This window comes from Oncorhynchus tshawytscha, linkage group LG15, assembly GCF_018296145.1.
Source record: "Oncorhynchus tshawytscha isolate Ot180627B linkage group LG15, Otsh_v2.0, whole genome shotgun sequence".
NCBI lineage: Eukaryota > Metazoa > Chordata > Actinopteri > Salmoniformes > Salmonidae > Oncorhynchus > Oncorhynchus tshawytscha.
In genome coordinates, this window is record NC_056443.1 from 37,728,489 (window position 1) to 37,745,326 (window position 16,838).

A 16,838-nucleotide genomic window follows, 5' to 3' on the forward strand; every position below is an offset into this window, starting at 1 on the left:
GGGAGATTATCAGTGGTCTTGTATGTCTTCTAATTCCTAATAATTGCTCCCACAGTTGATTTCTTCAAACCAAGCTGCTTACCTATTGCAGATTCAGTCTTGTGCAGGTCTACAATTTTGTTTCTGGTGTCCTTTGACATTTCTTTGGTCTTGGCCATAGTGGAGTTTGGAGTTTGACTGTTTGAGGTTGTGGACAGGTGTCTTTTATACTGATAACAAGTTCAAACAGGGGCCATTAATACAGGTAACGAGTGGAGGACAGAGGAGCCTCTTAAAGAAGAAGCTACAGGTCTGTGAGAGCCAGAAATCTTGCTTGTTTGTAGGTGACCAAATACTTATTTTCCACCATAACTTGCAAATAAATTCATTAAAAATCCTACAATGTGATTTTCTGGATTTTTTTTCTCATTTTGTCTGTCATAGTTGAAGTGTACCTATGATGAAAATTACAGGCCTCTCATCTTTTTAAGTGGAAGAACTTGCACAATTGGTGGCTGACTAAATACTTTTTTGCCCCACTGTATATATATATATATATATATATATATATATATATGATATATTGCCAATGGATATATTGCCATTTAATGGATATATTGCCATTTATAAACTGGGTGGTTCGAGCCCTGAATGCTGATTGGCTGACAGCCTTGGTATATCAGACCATATACCACGGGTATGACAAAGCATTTATTTTTACTGCTCTAATTAGGTTGGTAACCCGTTTATAATAGCAATAAGGCTCCTCGGGGGGTTTGTGGTATACGGCCAATATACCATGGCTAAGGGGCGTCAGGCCTAAGAACAGCCCTTAGCCGTGGTATATTGGCCATATACCACACCCCCTCTGGCTTATATGAGTGTTTCTGTGTTTGATGTTGATGGTTGACGGTTGATGTTGTTTCAGTGCTGATAGAATCTACTGGAGGAGGCAGTGCCACAGCAGGTACCATCAATATGATCAACGTACCAGTCACTCATTCAAGGGTTTTTCTTAATTTGTTACTATTTTATGCTTTGTAAAATAATAAGACATCAAAACTATGGAATCATGTACCAAAAAAAAGTGTTAAACAAATGAAAATATATTTGAGATTTTAGATTTTTCAAAGTAGCCACCCTTTGCCTTGATGACAGCTTTGCGCACTCTTGGCATTCTCTCAACCAGCTTCACCTGGTATGCTTTTCCAACAATCTTGAAGGAGTTTCCACATATGCTGAGCACTTGTTGGCAGCTTTTCCTTCACCCTGCGGTCCAACTCATCCCAAATCATATCAATTGGGTTGAGGTCGGGTGATTGTGGAGGCCAGGTCATCTGATGCAGCACTCCATCACACTCCTTGGTCAAATAGCCCTTACACAGCCTGGAAGTGTGTTGGGTCATTGTCCTGTTGAAAAACAAATGATAGCCACACTAAGCACAAACCAGATGGGATGGTGTATCGCTGCAGAATGTTGTGGTAGTCATGCTGGTTAAGTGTGCCTTGAATTCTAAATAAATCACAGACAGTGTCACCAGCAAAGCACCCCAACACCATCACACCTCCTCTTCCATGCTTCACGGTGGGAACTACACATGCAGAGATCATCCATTCACCTATTCTGCGTCTCACAAAGACACGACGGTTAGAGCCAAAAATCTCAAATTAGGTCTCATTAGGACTCAAAGATCTCAGATTTCCACCAATCTAATGTCCATTGCTCGTGTTTCTGCCCAAGCAGGTCTCTTCTTCTTATTGGTGTCGTTTAGTAGTGGTTTCTTTGCAGCAATTCGACCATGAAGACCTGATTCACACTGTCTCCTCTGAACAGTTGATGTTGAGATGTGTCTGTTACTTGAACTCTGTGAAGGATTTATTTGGTCTGCAATTTCTGAGGCTGATAACTGTAATGAACTTATCCTCTGCAGCAGAAGTAACTCTGGGTCTTCCATTCCTGTGGCGGTCCTCATGAGAGACAGTTAACTCTAATGAACTTATCCTCTGCAGCAGAGGTAACTCTGGGTCTTCCTTTCCTGTGGCGGTCCTCTTGAGAGCTAGTTTCATCACAGCGCTTGATGGTTTTTACGACAGCTCTTGAAGAAACTTTCAAAGTTCTTGAAATGTTCCGTATTGACTGACCTTCATGTCTTAAAGTAATGATGGACTGTCGTTTGTATTTGCTTATTTGAGCTGTTCTTGCCATAATATGGACTTGGTCTTTTACCAAATAGGGCTATCTTCTGCATACCACCCCTACCTTGTCACAACACAACTGATTGGCTCAAACGCATTAAGAAGGAAAGAAATTCCACAAATTAACTTTTAACAAGGCACACCTGTTAATTGAAATGCATTCCAGGTGACTACCTAATGAAGCTGGTTGAGAGAATACCAAGAGTGTGCAAAGCTGTCATCATGCAAAGGGTGGCTATTTTGAAGAATTTTTTGGTTACTACATGATTCCACATGTGTTATTTCATAGTGTTGATGTCTACAATGTAGAAAATAGTAAAAATAAAGAAAAACTCCTGGGTAGGAGTGTCCAAACTTCTGACTGGTACTGTAAATGTTTATACATTTTACGCTTATTTGAAATTGGAATGAACTGCAACACTATTTACACTCCCTCTCTCCCTCCCTCCCCCCTCCTCTCTCTCTCTCTCCCTCTCTCCCTCCTTCCTTCCCTCTTTCCCTCTTTCCCTCTTTCCCTCTTTCCCTCCCTCCCTCCCTCCCTCCCTCCCTCCCTCCCTCCCTCCCTCCCTCCCTCCCTCCCTCCCTCCCTCCCTCCCTCCCTCCCTCTCTTCCTCCTTCCTTCCTTCCCTCTCCCCCTCCCCCTCTCTACCCCCTCCCTCCCTCCCTCCCTCCCTCCCTTCCTTCCCTCCCCCTCCCTCCCTCCCTCCCTCCCTCCCTCCCTCCCTCCCTCCCTCCCTCCCTCCCTCCCTCCCTCCCTCCCTCCCTCCCTCCCTCCCTTCCTCCTTCCTTCCTTCCCTCTCCCCCTCCCCCTCTCTACCCCCTCCCTCCTTCCTTCCTTCCTTCCTTCCTTCCTTCCTTCCTTCCTTCCCTCCCTCCCTCCCTCCCTCCCTCCCTCCTTCCCTCTCCCCTCCCCTCTCTACTCCCTCCCTCCCTCCCTCCCTACCCCCCTCTCTCCCCCTCCCCCTCTCTACCCCCTCCCTCCTTCCTTCCTTCCTTCCTTCCTTCCTTCCTTCCTTCCTTCCTTCCCTCCCTCCCTCCCTCCCTCCCTCCCTCCCCCTCCCCCTCTCTACTCCCTCCCTCCCTCCCTCCCTCTTCCTCCTTCCTTCCTTCCCTCTCCCCCTCCCCCTCTCTACCCCCTCCCTCCTTCCTTCCTTCCTTCCTTCCCTCCCTCCCTCCCTCCCTCCCTCCCTCCCTCCCTCCCTCCCTCCCTCCCTCCCTCCTTCCCTCTCCCCCTCCCCCTCCCCCTCTCTACTCCCTCCCTCCCTCCCTTCCTTCCCTCCCTCCCTCCCTCCCTCCCTCCCTCCCTCCCTCCCTCCCTCCCCTCCCTCCCTCCCTCCCTCCCTCCCTCCCTCCCTCCCCCTCCCCCCTCTCTACCCCCTCCCTCCCTCCCTACCCCCCTCTCTCTCCCTCCCTCCCTCCCTCCCTCCCTCCCTCCCTCCCTCCCTCCCTCCCTCCCTCCCTCCCTCCCTCCTTCCCTCTCCCCTCCCCTCTCTACCCCCTCCCTCCCTCCCTACCCCCCCCTCTCTCTCCCTCCCTCCCTCCCTCCCTCCCTCCCTCCCTCCCTCCCTCCCTCCCTCCCTCCCTCCCTCCCTCCCTCCCTCCCTCCCTCCCTCCCTCCCTCCCTCCCTCCCTCCCTCCTTCCCTCTCCCCCTCCCCCTCTCTACTCCCTCCCTCCCTCCCTCCCTCCCTTCCTTCCCTCTCCCCCTCTCCCCCTCTCTACCCCCTCCCTCCCTCCCTTCCTTCCCTCTCCCCTCCCCCCCTCTCTACCCCCTCCCTCCCTCCCTACCCCCCCTCTCTCTCCCTCCCTCCCTCCCTCCCTACCTCCCTCCCTCCCTCCTTCCCTCTCCCCCTCCCCCTCTCTACTCCCTCCCTCCCTCCCCCTCCCTCCCTTCCTTCCCTCTCCCCCTCCCCCTCTCTACCCCCTCCCTCCCTCCCTTCCTTCCCCCTCTCCCCTCCCCCTCTCTACCCCCTCCCTCCCTCCCTCCCTACCCCCCCCTCTCTACTCCCTCCCTCCCTCCCTCCCTCCCTTCCTTCCTTCCCTCCCTCTCCCCCTCCCCCTCTCTACCCCCTCCCTCCCTCCCTTCCTTCCCTCTCCCCTCCCCCTCTCTACCCCCTCCCTCCCTCCCTCCCTCCCTACCCCCCCTCTCTCTCCCTCCCCCTCTCTCTCTCCTGTAGGCTATGTAATCCTGATTCTCATATTGTTAGTCATTGTGTGTCTGGTGGTGGTTCTCTATATCCTGAGGAAGAAGTCAAGGGTGAGGCATTTAACAACAAGTACTTGTGATCTTGTTACTATACTGCTAGAATGTATGTCTAGGAAAATCATGGTCAGAAAACCTATTAAACTATTGTGTTATTTGTTTATATTTCTCCAACAGAAGTATTCGTTTGACCTGCACCTTGCGGGATACGACCACGACACCCCACTCACCTGCATGGAACAAGCCGGAACCTTCGAACCCAATGGTAACCATGGTGACTTACCTGTCTCTGTCTATTTTTGAATTTGATGATGGCTCTGCTGTTAGTGTGTGGTGATGATGGCTCTGCTGTTAGTGTGTGGTGATGATGGCTCTGCTGTTAGTGTGTGGTGATGATGGCTCTGCTGTTAGTGTGTGGTGATGATGGCTCTGCTGTTAGTGTGTGGTGATGATGGCTCTGCTGTTAGTGTGTGGTGATGATGGCTCTGCTGTTAGTGTGTGGTGATGATGGCTCTGCTGTTAGTGTGTGGTGATGATGGCTCTGCTGTTAGTGTGTGGTGATGATGGCTCTGCTGTTAGTGTGTGGTGATGATGGCTCTGCTGTTAGTGTGTGGTGATGATGGCTCTGCTGTTAGTGTGTGGTGATGATGGCTCTGCTGTTAGTGTGTGGTGATGATGGCTCTGCTGTTAGTGTGTGTTGTATTATGTTTCCAGAGAAAGCTGGAGGTTTTGAGTACGTGATGGGTGGTGGTGATGACCACCAGGCTATGAGCCCTGTAGCCAATGGCTCAGCTGGGGAGGCGGGGTCCACTGGAGAGAACGGTAAGGATAGATTACTCTCTGTCTCTCTGTCTCTCTCTGTCTGTCTCTCTGTCTCTCTCTCTCTCTGTCTCTCTGTCTGTCTCTCTGTCTCTCTCTCTCTCTCTGTCTCTCTGTCTGTCTGTCTCTCTGTCTCTCTCTGTCTCTCTCTCTCTCTCTCTCTGTCTCTCTGTCTCTCTGTCTGTCTGTCTGTCTGTCTCTCTCTCTCTGTCTCTCTGTCTCTCTGTCTCTCTCTCTCTCTCACTCTCTCTCTGTCTCTCTCTCTGTCTCTCTCTCTGTCTCCCTCTCTCTCTCTCTCTCTCTCTCTCTCTCTCTCTCTCTCTCTCTCTCTCTCTATCTCTCTCTCTCTCTCTTCCTAAGAGGTCCTCTGGGGAGGAGGTAGGATGGACAATATTCAGTCGAACCTATCCTGATAAAAAGTAAAAACGTGAGTAAGATCGATATCGCTCTCTCTCATCCTTCCCTCTCTCTCTCTCTGTCTCTGTCTCTCTCTCTCTCTCTCTCTCCTCTCTCTCTCTCGCTCTCTCTCTCTCCTCTCTCTCTCGCTCTCTCTCCTTTTTCTCTCTCATCTCTCTAACAAAAGGAGAGAAGCAGGGTCATGGTGATAGTGATGGTGATGGCGACAGCTTCGACAACTTCTGTGACTGTGCGATCACTCTGACTCCGCCCTTAAAGAGGGTGGGCTTTAGCCTGGACCTGGACCTGAGTGACAAGCAGTCGGACAAATCAGACAACGGGGAGCAGAATGGGAACAACAACAACGTTGCCATGGAGATGACCCCTGAGCCTCCAGGCCTGACCTTTGACCCTGTAGGTCCAGGTGACGTCTTCATTGAAGTCAACCTGGATATATAGAAGACACATACAGTGTTGTAAAATGGTAATGTTCTGTTGTGGTTGATTTAGAGATTAATGTAAAAAGCTTCAAATAACTTTTACTTCCCTATTTTTTATATTTTTTACGTTTTTCATTACGTAAGTTTTTTTAGTATTTCAAGATAAAAACGAATGTTTATTGTTTTTTGTTATTCATTTTAATAATGTTTTGCGCATGATAATAATCGCAGGAGATGATGCCAAGTCACACGGTGATGGTTTTTGGAATAAAACATACTTTACAGAATTCTAGGCGTTGTGTCTTAATGGAATGTGTTTGGGTAATAATCTGTGGAGAGGTAATCTGTGGAGAGGTAATGTGTGGAGAGGTAATGTGTGGAGAGGTAATCTGTGGAGAGGTAATCTGTGGAGAGGTAATCTGTGGAGAGGTAATCTGTGGAGAGGTAATGTGTTTGGGTAATAATCTGTGGAGAGGTAATCTGTGGAGAGGTAATGTGTGGACAGGTAATGTGTGGAGAGGTAATGTGTTTGGGTAATAATCTGTGGAGAGGTAATCTGTGGAGAGGTAATGTGTGGAGAGGTAATGTGTGGAGAGGTAATCTGTGGAGAGGTAATGTGTGGAGAGGTAATGTGTGGAGAGGTAATGTGTGGAGAGGTAATCTGTGGAGAGGTAATGTGTTTGGGTAATAATCTGTGGAGAGGTAATCTGTGGAGAAGTAATCTGTGGAGAGGTAATCTGTGGAGAGGTAATCTGTGGAGAGGTAATGTGTTTGGGTAATAATCTGTGGAGAGGTAATGTGTTTGGGTAATAATCTGTGGAGAGGTAATCTGTGGAGAGGTAATCTGTGGAGAGGTAATCTGTGGAGAGGTAATCTGTGGAGAGGTAATGTGTTTGGGTAATAATCTGTGGAGAGGTAATCTGTGGAGAGGTAATGTGTGGAGAGGTAATGTGTGGAGAGGTAATCTGTGGAGAGGTAATGTGTGGAGAGGTAATGTGTGGAGAGGTAATGTGTGGAGAGGTAATCTGTGGAGAGGTAATGTGTTTGGGTAATAATCTGTGGAGAGGTAATCTGTGGAGAGGTAATCTGTGGAGAGGTAATCTGTGGAGAGGTAATGTGTTTGGGTAATAATCTGTGGAGAGGTAATCTGTGGAGAGGTAATCTGTGGAGAGGTAATCTGTGGAGAGGTAATGTGTTTGGGTAATAATCTGTGGAGAGGTAATCTGTGGAGAGGTAATCTGTGGAGAGGTAATCTGTGGAGAGGTAATGTGTTTGGGTAATAATCTGTGGAGAGGTAATCTGTGGAGAGGTAATCTGTGGAGAGGTAATGTGTTTGGGTAATAATCTGTGGAGAGGTAATCTGTGGAGAGGTAATCTGTGGAGAGGTAATCTGTGGAGAGGTAATGTGTGGAGAGGACATCTGTGGAGAGGTAATCTGTGGAGAGGTAATCTGTGGAGAGGTAATCTGTGGAGAGGTAATGTGTGGAGAGGTAATGTGTGGAGAGGTAATCTGTGGAGAGGTAATCTGTGGAGAGGTAATGTGTGGAGAGGTAATGTGTTTGGGTAATAATCTGTGGAGAGGTAATGTGTGGAGAGGTAATCTGTGGAGAGGTAATCTGTGGAGAGGTAATGTGTGGAGAGGTAATCTGTGGAGAGGTAATGTGTGGAGAGGTAATGTGTTTGGGTAATAATCTGTGGAGAGGTAATCTGTGGAGAGGTAATGTGTTTGGGTAATAATCTGTGGAGAGGTAATCTGTGGAGAGGTAATCTGTGGAGAGGTAATCTGTGGAGAGGTAATCTGTGGAGAGGTAATGTGTTTGGGTAATAATCTGTGGAGAGGTAATCTGTGGAGAGGTAATCTGTGGAGAGGTAATCTGTGGAGAGGTAATGTGTGGAGAGGACATCTGTGGAGAGGTAATCTGTGGAGAGGTAATCTGTGGAGAGGTAATCTGTGGAGAGGTAATGTGTGGAGAGGTAATGTGTGGAGAGGTAATCTGTGGAGAGGTAATCTGTGGAGAGGTAATGTGTGGAGAGGTAATGTGTTTGGGTAATAATCTGTGGAGAGGTAATCTGTGGAGAGGTAATCTGTGGAGAGGTAATCTGTGGAGAGGTAATCTGTGGAGAGGTAATGTGTGGAGAGGTAATCTGTGGAGAGGTAATGTGTGGAGAGGTAATGTGTGGAGAGGTAATCTGTGGAGAGGTAATGTGTGGAGAGGTAATCTGTGGAGAGGTAATCTGTGGAGAGGTAATCTGTGGAGAGGTAATGTGTTTGGGTAATAATCTGTGGAGAGGTAATCTGTGGAGAGGTAATCTGTGGAGAGGTAATCTGTGGAGAGGTAATGTGGAGAGGACATCTGTGGAGAGGTAATCTGTGGAGAGGTAATCTGTGGAGAGGTAATCTGTGGAGAGGTAATGTGTGGAGAGGTAATGTGTGGAGAGGTAATCTGTGGAGAGGTAATCTGTGGAGAGGTAATGTGTGGAGAGGTAATGTGTTTGGGTAATAATCTGTGGAGAGGTAATCTGTGGAGAGGTAATCTGTGGAGAGGTAATCTGTGGAGAGGTAATGTGTGGAGAGGTAATCTGTGGAGAGGTAATGTGTGGAGAGGTAATGTGTTTGGGTAATAATCTGTGGAGAGGTAATCTGTGGAGAGGTAATGTGTTTGGGTAATAATCTGTGGAGAGGTAATCTGTGGAGAGGTAATCTGTGGAGAGGTAATCTGTGGAGAGGTAATCTGTGGAGAGGTAATGTGTTTGGGTAATAATCTGTGGAGAGGTAATCTGTGGAGAGGTAATCTGTGGAGAGGTAATCTGTGGAGAGGTAATGTGTGGAGAGGTAATGTGTGGAGAGGTAATCTGTGGAGAGGTAATCTGTGGAGAGGTAATCTGTGGAGAGGTAATGTGTTTGGGTAATAATCTGTGGAGAGGTAATCTGTGGAGAGGTAATGTGTGGAGAGGTAATGTGTGGAGAGGTAATCTGTGGAGAGGTAATGTGTGGAGAGGTAATGTGTGGAGAGGTAATGTGTGGAGAGGTAATCTGTGGAGAGGTAATGTGTTTGGGTAATAATCTGTGGAGAGGTAATCTGTGGAGAGGTAATCTGTGGAGAGGTAATCTGTGGAGAGGTAATGTGTTTGGGTAATAATCTGTGGAGAGGTAATCTGTGGAGAGGTAATCTGTGGAGAGGTAATCTGTGGAGAGGTAATGTGTTTGGGTAATAATCTGTGGAGAGGTAATCTGTGGAGAGGTAATCTGTGGAGAGGTAATCTGTGGAGAGGTAATGTGTTTGGGTAATAATCTGTGGAGAGGTAATCTGTGGAGAGGTAATCTGTGGAGAGGTAATGTGTTTGGGTAATAATCTGTGGAGAGGTAATCTGTGGAGAGGTAATCTGTGGAGAGGTAATCTGTGGAGAGGTAATGTGTGGAGAGGACATCTGTGGAGAGGTAATCTGTGGAGAGGTAATCTGTGGAGAGGTAATCTGTGGAGAGGTAATGTGTGGAGAGGTAATGTGTGGAGAGGTAATCTGTGGAGAGGTAATCTGTGGAGAGGTAATGTGTGGAGAGGTAATGTGTTTGGGTAATAATCTGTGGAGAGGTAATGTGTGGAGAGGTAATCTGTGGAGAGGTAATCTGTGGAGAGGTAATGTGTGGAGAGGTAATCTGTGGAGAGGTAATGTGTGGAGAGGTAATGTGTTTGGGTAATAATCTGTGGAGAGGTAATCTGTGGAGAGGTAATGTGTTTGGGTAATAATCTGTGGAGAGGTAATCTGTGGAGAGGTAATCTGTGGAGAGGTAATCTGTGGAGAGGTAATCTGTGGAGAGGTAATGTGTTTGGGTAATAATCTGTGGAGAGGTAATCTGTGGAGAGGTAATCTGTGGAGAGGTAATCTGTGGAGAGGTAATGTGTGGAGAGGACATCTGTGGAGAGGTAATCTGTGGAGAGGTAATCTGTGGAGAGGTAATCTGTGGAGAGGTAATGTGTGGAGAGGTAATGTGTGGAGAGGTAATCTGTGGAGAGGTAATCTGTGGAGAGGTAATGTGTGGAGAGGTAATGTGTTTGGGTAATAATCTGTGGAGAGGTAATCTGTGGAGAGGTAATCTGTGGAGAGGTAATCTGTGGAGAGGTAATCTGTGGAGAGGTAATGTGTGGAGAGGTAATCTGTGGAGAGGTAATGTGTGGAGAGGTAATGTGTGGAGAGGTAATCTGTGGAGAGGTAATGTGTGGAGAGGTAATCTGTGGAGAGGTAATCTGTGGAGAGGTAATCTGTGGAGAGGTAATGTGTTTGGGTAATAATCTGTGGAGAGGTAATCTGTGGAGAGGTAATCTGTGGAGAGGTAATCTGTGGAGAGGTAATGTGTGGAGAGGACATCTGTGGAGAGGTAATCTGTGGAGAGGTAATCTGTGGAGAGGTAATCTGTGGAGAGGTAATGTGTGGAGAGGTAATGTGTGGAGAGGTAATCTGTGGAGAGGTAATCTGTGGAGAGGTAATGTGTGGAGAGGTAATGTGTTTGGGTAATAATCTGTGGAGAGGTAATCTGTGGAGAGGTAATCTGTGGAGAGGTAATCTGTGGAGAGGTAATGTGTGGAGAGGTAATCTGTGGAGAGGTAATGTGTGGAGAGGTAATGTGTTTGGGTAATAATCTGTGGAGAGGTAATCTGTGGAGAGGTAATGTGTTTGGGTAATAATCTGTGGAGAGGTAATCTGTGGAGAGGTAATCTGTGGAGAGGTAATCTGTGGAGAGGTAATCTGTGGAGAGGTAATGTGTTTGGGTAATAATCTGTGGAGAGGTAATCTGTGGAGAGGTAATCTGTGGAGAGGTAATCTGTGGAGAGGTAATGTGTGGAGAGGTAATGTGTGGAGAGGTAATCTGTGGAGAGGTAATCTGTGGAGAGGTAATGTGTGGAGAGGTAATGTGTTTGGGTAATAATCTGTGGAGAGGTAATCTGTGGAGAGGTAATCTGTGGAGAGGTAATCTGTGGAGAGGTAATGTGTGGAGAGGTAATCTGTGGAGAGGTAATCTGTGGAGAGGTAATGTGTGGAGAGGTAATGTGTGGAGAGGTAATCTGTGGAGAGGTAATGTGTGGAGAGGTAATCTGTGGAGAGGTAATCTGTGGAGAGGTAATGTGTGGAGAGGTAATCTGTGGAGAGGTAATGTGTGGAGAGGTAATCTGTGGAGAGGTAATCTGTGGAGAGGTAATCTGTGGAGAGGTAATGTGTGGAGAGGTAATGTGTGGAGAGGTAATCTGTGGAGAGGTAATCTGTGGAGAGGTAATCTGTGGAGAGGTAATGTGTTTGGGTAATAATCTGTGGAGAGGTAATCTGTGGAGAGGTAATCTGTGGGGAGGTAATGTGGAGAGGTAATCTGTGGAGAGGTAATCTGTGGAGAGGTAATGTGTGGAGAGGTAATCTGTGGAGAGGTAATCTGTGGAGAGGTAATGTGTGGAGAGGTAATGTGTGGAGAGGTATTCTGTGGAGAGGTAATGTGTGGAGAGGTAATCTGTGGAGAGGTAATCTGTGGAGAGGTAATGTGTGGAGAGGTAATCTGTGGAGAGGTAATGTGTGGAGAGGTAATGTGTGGAGAGGTAATCTGTGGAGAGGTAATGTGTGGAGAGGTAATGTGTGGAGAGATAATGTGTGGAGAGGTAATCTGTGGAGAGGTAACGTGTGGAGAGGTAATCTGTGGAGAGGTAATGTGTGGAGAGGTAATGTGTGGAGAGGTAATCTGTGGAGAGGTAATGTGTGGAGAGGTAATGTGTGGAGAGGTAATCTGTGGAGAGGTAACGTGTGGAGAGGTAATGTGTGGAGAGGTAATCTGTGGAGAGGTAACGTGTGGAGAGGTAATGTGTGGAGAGGTAATCTGTGGAGAGGTAATGTGTGGAGAGGTAATCTGTGGAGAGGTAATCTGTGGAGAGGTAATGTGTGGAGAGGTAATCTGTGGAGAGGTAATCTGTGGAGAGGTAATCTGTGGAGAGGTAATGTGTGGAGAGGTAATGTGTGGAGAGGTAATCTGTGGAGAGGTAATGTGTGGAGAGGTAATGTGTGGAGAGGTAATCTGTGGAGAGGTAATGTGTGGAGAGGTAATCTGTGGAGAGGTAATGTGTGGAGAGGTAATCTGTGGAGAGGTAATCTGTGGAGAGGTAATGTGTGGAGAGGTAATCTGTGGAGAGGTAATGTGTGGAGAGGTAATGTGTGGAGAGGTAATGTGTGGAGAGGTAATCTGTGGAGAGGTAACGTGTGGAGAGGTAATCTGTGGAGAGGTAATGTGTGGAGAGGTAATGTGTTGAGAGGTAATCTGTGGAGAGGTAATGTGTGGAGAGGTAATGTGTGGAGAGGTAATCTGTGGAGAGGTAACGTGTGGAGAGGTAATGTGTGGAGAGGTAATCTGTGGAGAGGTAACGTGTGGAGAGGTAATCTGTGGAGAGGTAATGTGTGGAGAGGTAATGTGTGGAGAGGTAATCTGTGGAGAGGTAATGTGTGGAGAGGTAATGTGTGGAGAGGTAATGTGTGGAGAGGTAACGTGTGGAGAGGTAATGTATGGAGAGGTAATGTGTGGAGAGGTAATGTGTGGAGAGGTAATGTGTGGAGAGGTAATGTGTGGAAAGGTAATGTGTGGAGAGTTAACGTGTGGAGAGGTAATCTGTGGAGAGGTAATGTGTGGAGAGGTAATGTGTGGAGAGGTAATGTGTGGAGAGGTAATCTGTGGAGAGGTAACGTGTGGAGAGGTAATCTGTGGAGAGGTAATGTGTGGAGAGGTAATGTGTGGAGAGGTAATGTGTGGAGAGGTAATCTGTGGAGAGGTAATGTGTGGAGAGGTAATCTGTGGAGAGGTAATGTGTAGAGAGGTAATCTGTGGAGAGGTAATGTGTGGAGAGGTAATGTGTGGAGAGGTAATCTGTGGAGAGGTAATGTGTGGAGAGGTAATCTGTGGAGAGGTAATGTGTGGAGAGGTAATGTGTCTAGAGGTCATGTGTGGAGCGGTAATGTGTGGAGAGGTAATGTGTGGAGAGGTAATGTGTCTAGAGGTCATGTGTGGAGCGGTAATGTGTGGAGAGGTAATGTGTCTAGAGGTCATGTGTGGAGCGGTAATCTGTGGAGAGGTAATGTGTGGAGAGGTAATGTGTCTAGAGGTCATGTGTGGAGCGGTAATGTGGAGAGGTAATGTGTCTAGAGGTCATGTGTGGAGCGGTAATGTGTGGAGAGGTAATGTGTGGAGAGGTAATGTGTCTAGAGGTAACGTGTGGAGAGGTAACGTGTGGAGAGGTAACGTGTCTAGAGGTCATGTGTGGAGCGGTAACGTGTGGAGAGGTAATGTGTAGAGAGATAATGTGTGGAGAGGTAATGTGTGGAGAGGTAATGTGTGGAGAGGTAACGTGTGGAGCGGTAATGTGTCTAGAGATCATGTGTGGAGCGGTAACGTGTGGAGAGGTAATGTGTAGAGAGGTAATCTGTGGAGAGGTAATGTGTGGAGAGGTAATGTGTGGAGAGGTAATGTGTGGAGCGGTAATGTGTGGAGAGGTATTTGTTCTAAGGGGGTTTTACTCAGTTTGGTGGGAGTGACTTTGGAGTGCCTTCCGCCCCCCTCAGTAAATGTTTGTAGAGTGAGGGAGGGGTGTGAGAAAAAAGTGTGCATGGAGAGAGGGTTGGAGGGAGAGAGAAGGGTCTGTAAAAGAGCGAGATATGAGGAGTGGGTTTGGGAAAGGGAGGCAGAGGAGGGTCTCAGAGGAGGGTCTCAGAGGAGGGTCTCAGAGGAGGGTCTCGGTATATAAAGGGCCTCCAGCAGCCACAGTCCTGACAGACAGAGAGAAAGCGAACACAATGGCTACAACAACTGCAGGAGAAGAGCTGGATCCTGAGTCCAGCCCTGGACGTCAACACCGACACCAAACAACACCGGCCAAACAGAAACGGCAACCTCTGATATATCTCTGTATCTCTCTCATTCTGGATCTCTGTTGTCCGTCTGTAGAAGGGACCAACTGGCACCATTACCACCATCGCCCCGACCCCAGCCAGGGTCCATCATCCTGGGCAACAGAGGGCTGAAGGTCCCCCGGGGGAGTTGGGCCTACCTGGATCCTCTCTGTGACCTAGTGACCAGAGTCCTTCCAGGCGACTCCTGCTACGTCACGGTCTTCGACCGCGCTGTCATACCGGGAACACTCACCCCAAAGAAGTTCCCGTGCGCGTTCGAGAAAGGCCAGGTGAAGTACATGCATTTCGGGTCAAAGGTCATCACCAGGGATACGGTGAGGTTACAGGTGAGGTATGACACGCAGACGGACACGCTGGTTATACCGCTGACCTTAGAGGTCGAGGCGACCGCGAACGGTCGAGAGGTCGTGACCACGAACACTCCGCTGGTCGTGAGCGAGCTGGATGGGATCTCTAGCGCCATCAATGGTCAGAGCTTGGGGATTCCATTCAGCGGGTCCGGTTTCGGTTCCGCGTCGCGGTGTAAACTCACCTTGTTGATCGGAACGAGCGGTTTCCCCAGACATGGAACTCTTTTGAATTACGTCACCAACGGTCAACCGACGGACTGCAATGCTTTCGTCAACATGGGTGTTCGTTATAAACTCACCCCTACCTCTGACTCACCTTATATCGACTACATCCCCATGCTAGCAGAGTTACTAGACCAACACGGGAGGGCCACACAGCAGGAGTACTTCCTCATCACAGTCAGGTTTGCATTGTTTGTGTTTTCTAACTTTGTCTTTGGGTACTATATAGAGGATAGGGTTATATGTAGAGAATAGGGTACTATGTAGAGAATAGGGTACTATGTAGAGAATAGGGTACTATGTAGAGAATAGGGTACTATATAGAGAATAGGGTACTATGTAGAGAATATGGTACTATGTAGAGAATAGGGTACTATATAGAGAATAGGGTACTATGTAGAGAATAGGGTACTATATAGAGAATAGGGTACTATGTAGAGAATAGGGTACTATGTAGAGAACAGGGTACTATGTAGAAAACAGGGTACTACATAGAGAACAGGGTACTATGTAGAGAATAGGGTACTATGTAGAGAATAGGGTGCTATGTAGAGAACAGGGTACTATGTAGAGAATAGGGTACTATGTAGAGAACAGGGTACTATGTAGAGAACAGGGTACTACATAGAGAACAGGGTACTATGTAGAGAATAGGGTACTATGTAGAGAATAGGGTACTATGTAGAGAATAGGGTACTATATAGAGAATATGATATTTTATAGAGAACAGGGTACTATGTAGAGAACAGGGCACTACATAGAGAACAGGGTACTATGTAGAGAACAGGGTACTATGTAGAGAATATGGTACTATGTAGAGAATAGGGTACTATATAGAGAATAGGGTACTATGTAGAGAATATGGTACTATGTAGAGAATAGGGTACTATATAGAGAATAGGGTACTATGTAGAGAATAGGGTACAACATAGAGAACAGGGTACTATGTAGAGAACAGGGTACTATGTAGAGAATATGGTACTATGTAGAGAATAGTGTACTACATAGAGAACAGGGTACTATGTAGAGAACAGGGTACTATGTAGAGAATATGGTACTATGTAGAGAATAGGGTACTATATAGAGAATAGGGTCCTATGTAGAGAATAGGGTGCTATGTAGAGAACAGGGTACTATATAGAGAATAGGGTACTATGTAGAGAATATGATATTTTATAGGGAATATGGTACTATGTAGAGAATATGATATTTTATAGAGAATAGGGTACTATGTAGAGAATATGATATTTTATAGGGAATATGGTACTATGTAGAGAATATGATATTTTATAGAGAATAGGGTACTATGTAGAGAATAGGGTACTATGTAGAGAATATGATATTTTATAGGGAATATGGTACTTTGTAGAGAATAGGGTATTTTGTAGAGAATAGGGTACTATGTAGAGATTAGGGTACTATGTAGAGATTAAGGTTCTATATAGAGAATAGGGTACTATGTAGAGATTAGGGTACTATGTAGAGAATAGGGTACTACGTAGTGAACAGGGTGATATGTAGAAAATAGGGTACTACATAGAGAATAGGGTTCTATGTAGAGATTAGGGTACTATGTAGAGAATAGGGTACTTTGTATAGAATAGGGTACTACGTAGAGAATAGGGTACGATGTAGAGATTAGGGTACTATGTAGAGATTAGGGTTCTATATAGAGAATAGGGTTCTTTGTAGAGATTAGGGTACTTTCTAGAGAATAGGGTACTATATCGAGAATAGGGTACTATGTAGAGATTAGGGTGCTATGTAGAGAATAGGGTACTATGTAGAGAATAGGGTACTATATAGAGAATAGGCTACTATGTAGAGAATAGGGTACTATGTAGAGAACAGGGTGCTATGTAGAGAATAGGGTACTATGTAGAGAATATGATATTTTATAGAGAATAGGGTACTATGTAGAGATTAGGGTACTATATAGAGAATAGGGTACTATGTAGAGAATAGGGTACTATGTAGAGAATATGATATTTTATAGAGAATATGGTACTATGTAGAGAATAGGGTACTATGTAGAGAATATGATATTTTATAGAGAATAGGGTACTATGTAGAGAATAGGGTACTATGTAGAGATTAGGGTGCTATGTAGAGAACAGGGGACTATGTAGAGAATAGGGTACTTTGTAGAGAATAGGGCACTACGTAGAGAACAAGGTGTTATGTAGAGAATAGGGTACTACGTAAAGAATAGTCCAGTCCTTTGTCATTAGATGCTATCTGGTTTTCCGTCGAGGAGCCCTTTGGACGGAAGTGTTTTAACAAACGCTTTCATACGTGTGTTACCA

At 46.6% G+C, this 16,838-nt stretch overlaps 1 protein-coding gene and 1 pseudogene across 1 annotated transcript in view; both read left to right on the forward strand.

Moving 5' to 3' along the window:
- LOC121839423 overlaps positions 1 to 6,318 on the forward strand; it is a 10,295-nt gene extending 3,977 nt beyond the window's left edge. The window contains exons 3-7 of the mRNA XM_042298516.1: positions 908 to 946; positions 4,351 to 4,430; positions 4,554 to 4,641; positions 5,091 to 5,198; positions 5,779 to 6,318. Coding sequence (XP_042154450.1) covers positions 908 to 946; positions 4,351 to 4,430; positions 4,554 to 4,641; positions 5,091 to 5,198; positions 5,779 to 6,050 — 587 coding nt within the window. The 3' untranslated portion in view covers positions 6,051 to 6,318. The remainder of the gene's footprint in view (positions 1 to 907; positions 947 to 4,350; positions 4,431 to 4,553; positions 4,642 to 5,090; positions 5,199 to 5,778) is intronic.
- Positions 6,319 to 13,411: 7,093 nt separating this feature from the next.
- LOC121838764 overlaps positions 13,412 to 16,838 on the forward strand; it is a 73,246-nt pseudogene continuing 69,819 nt past the window's right edge.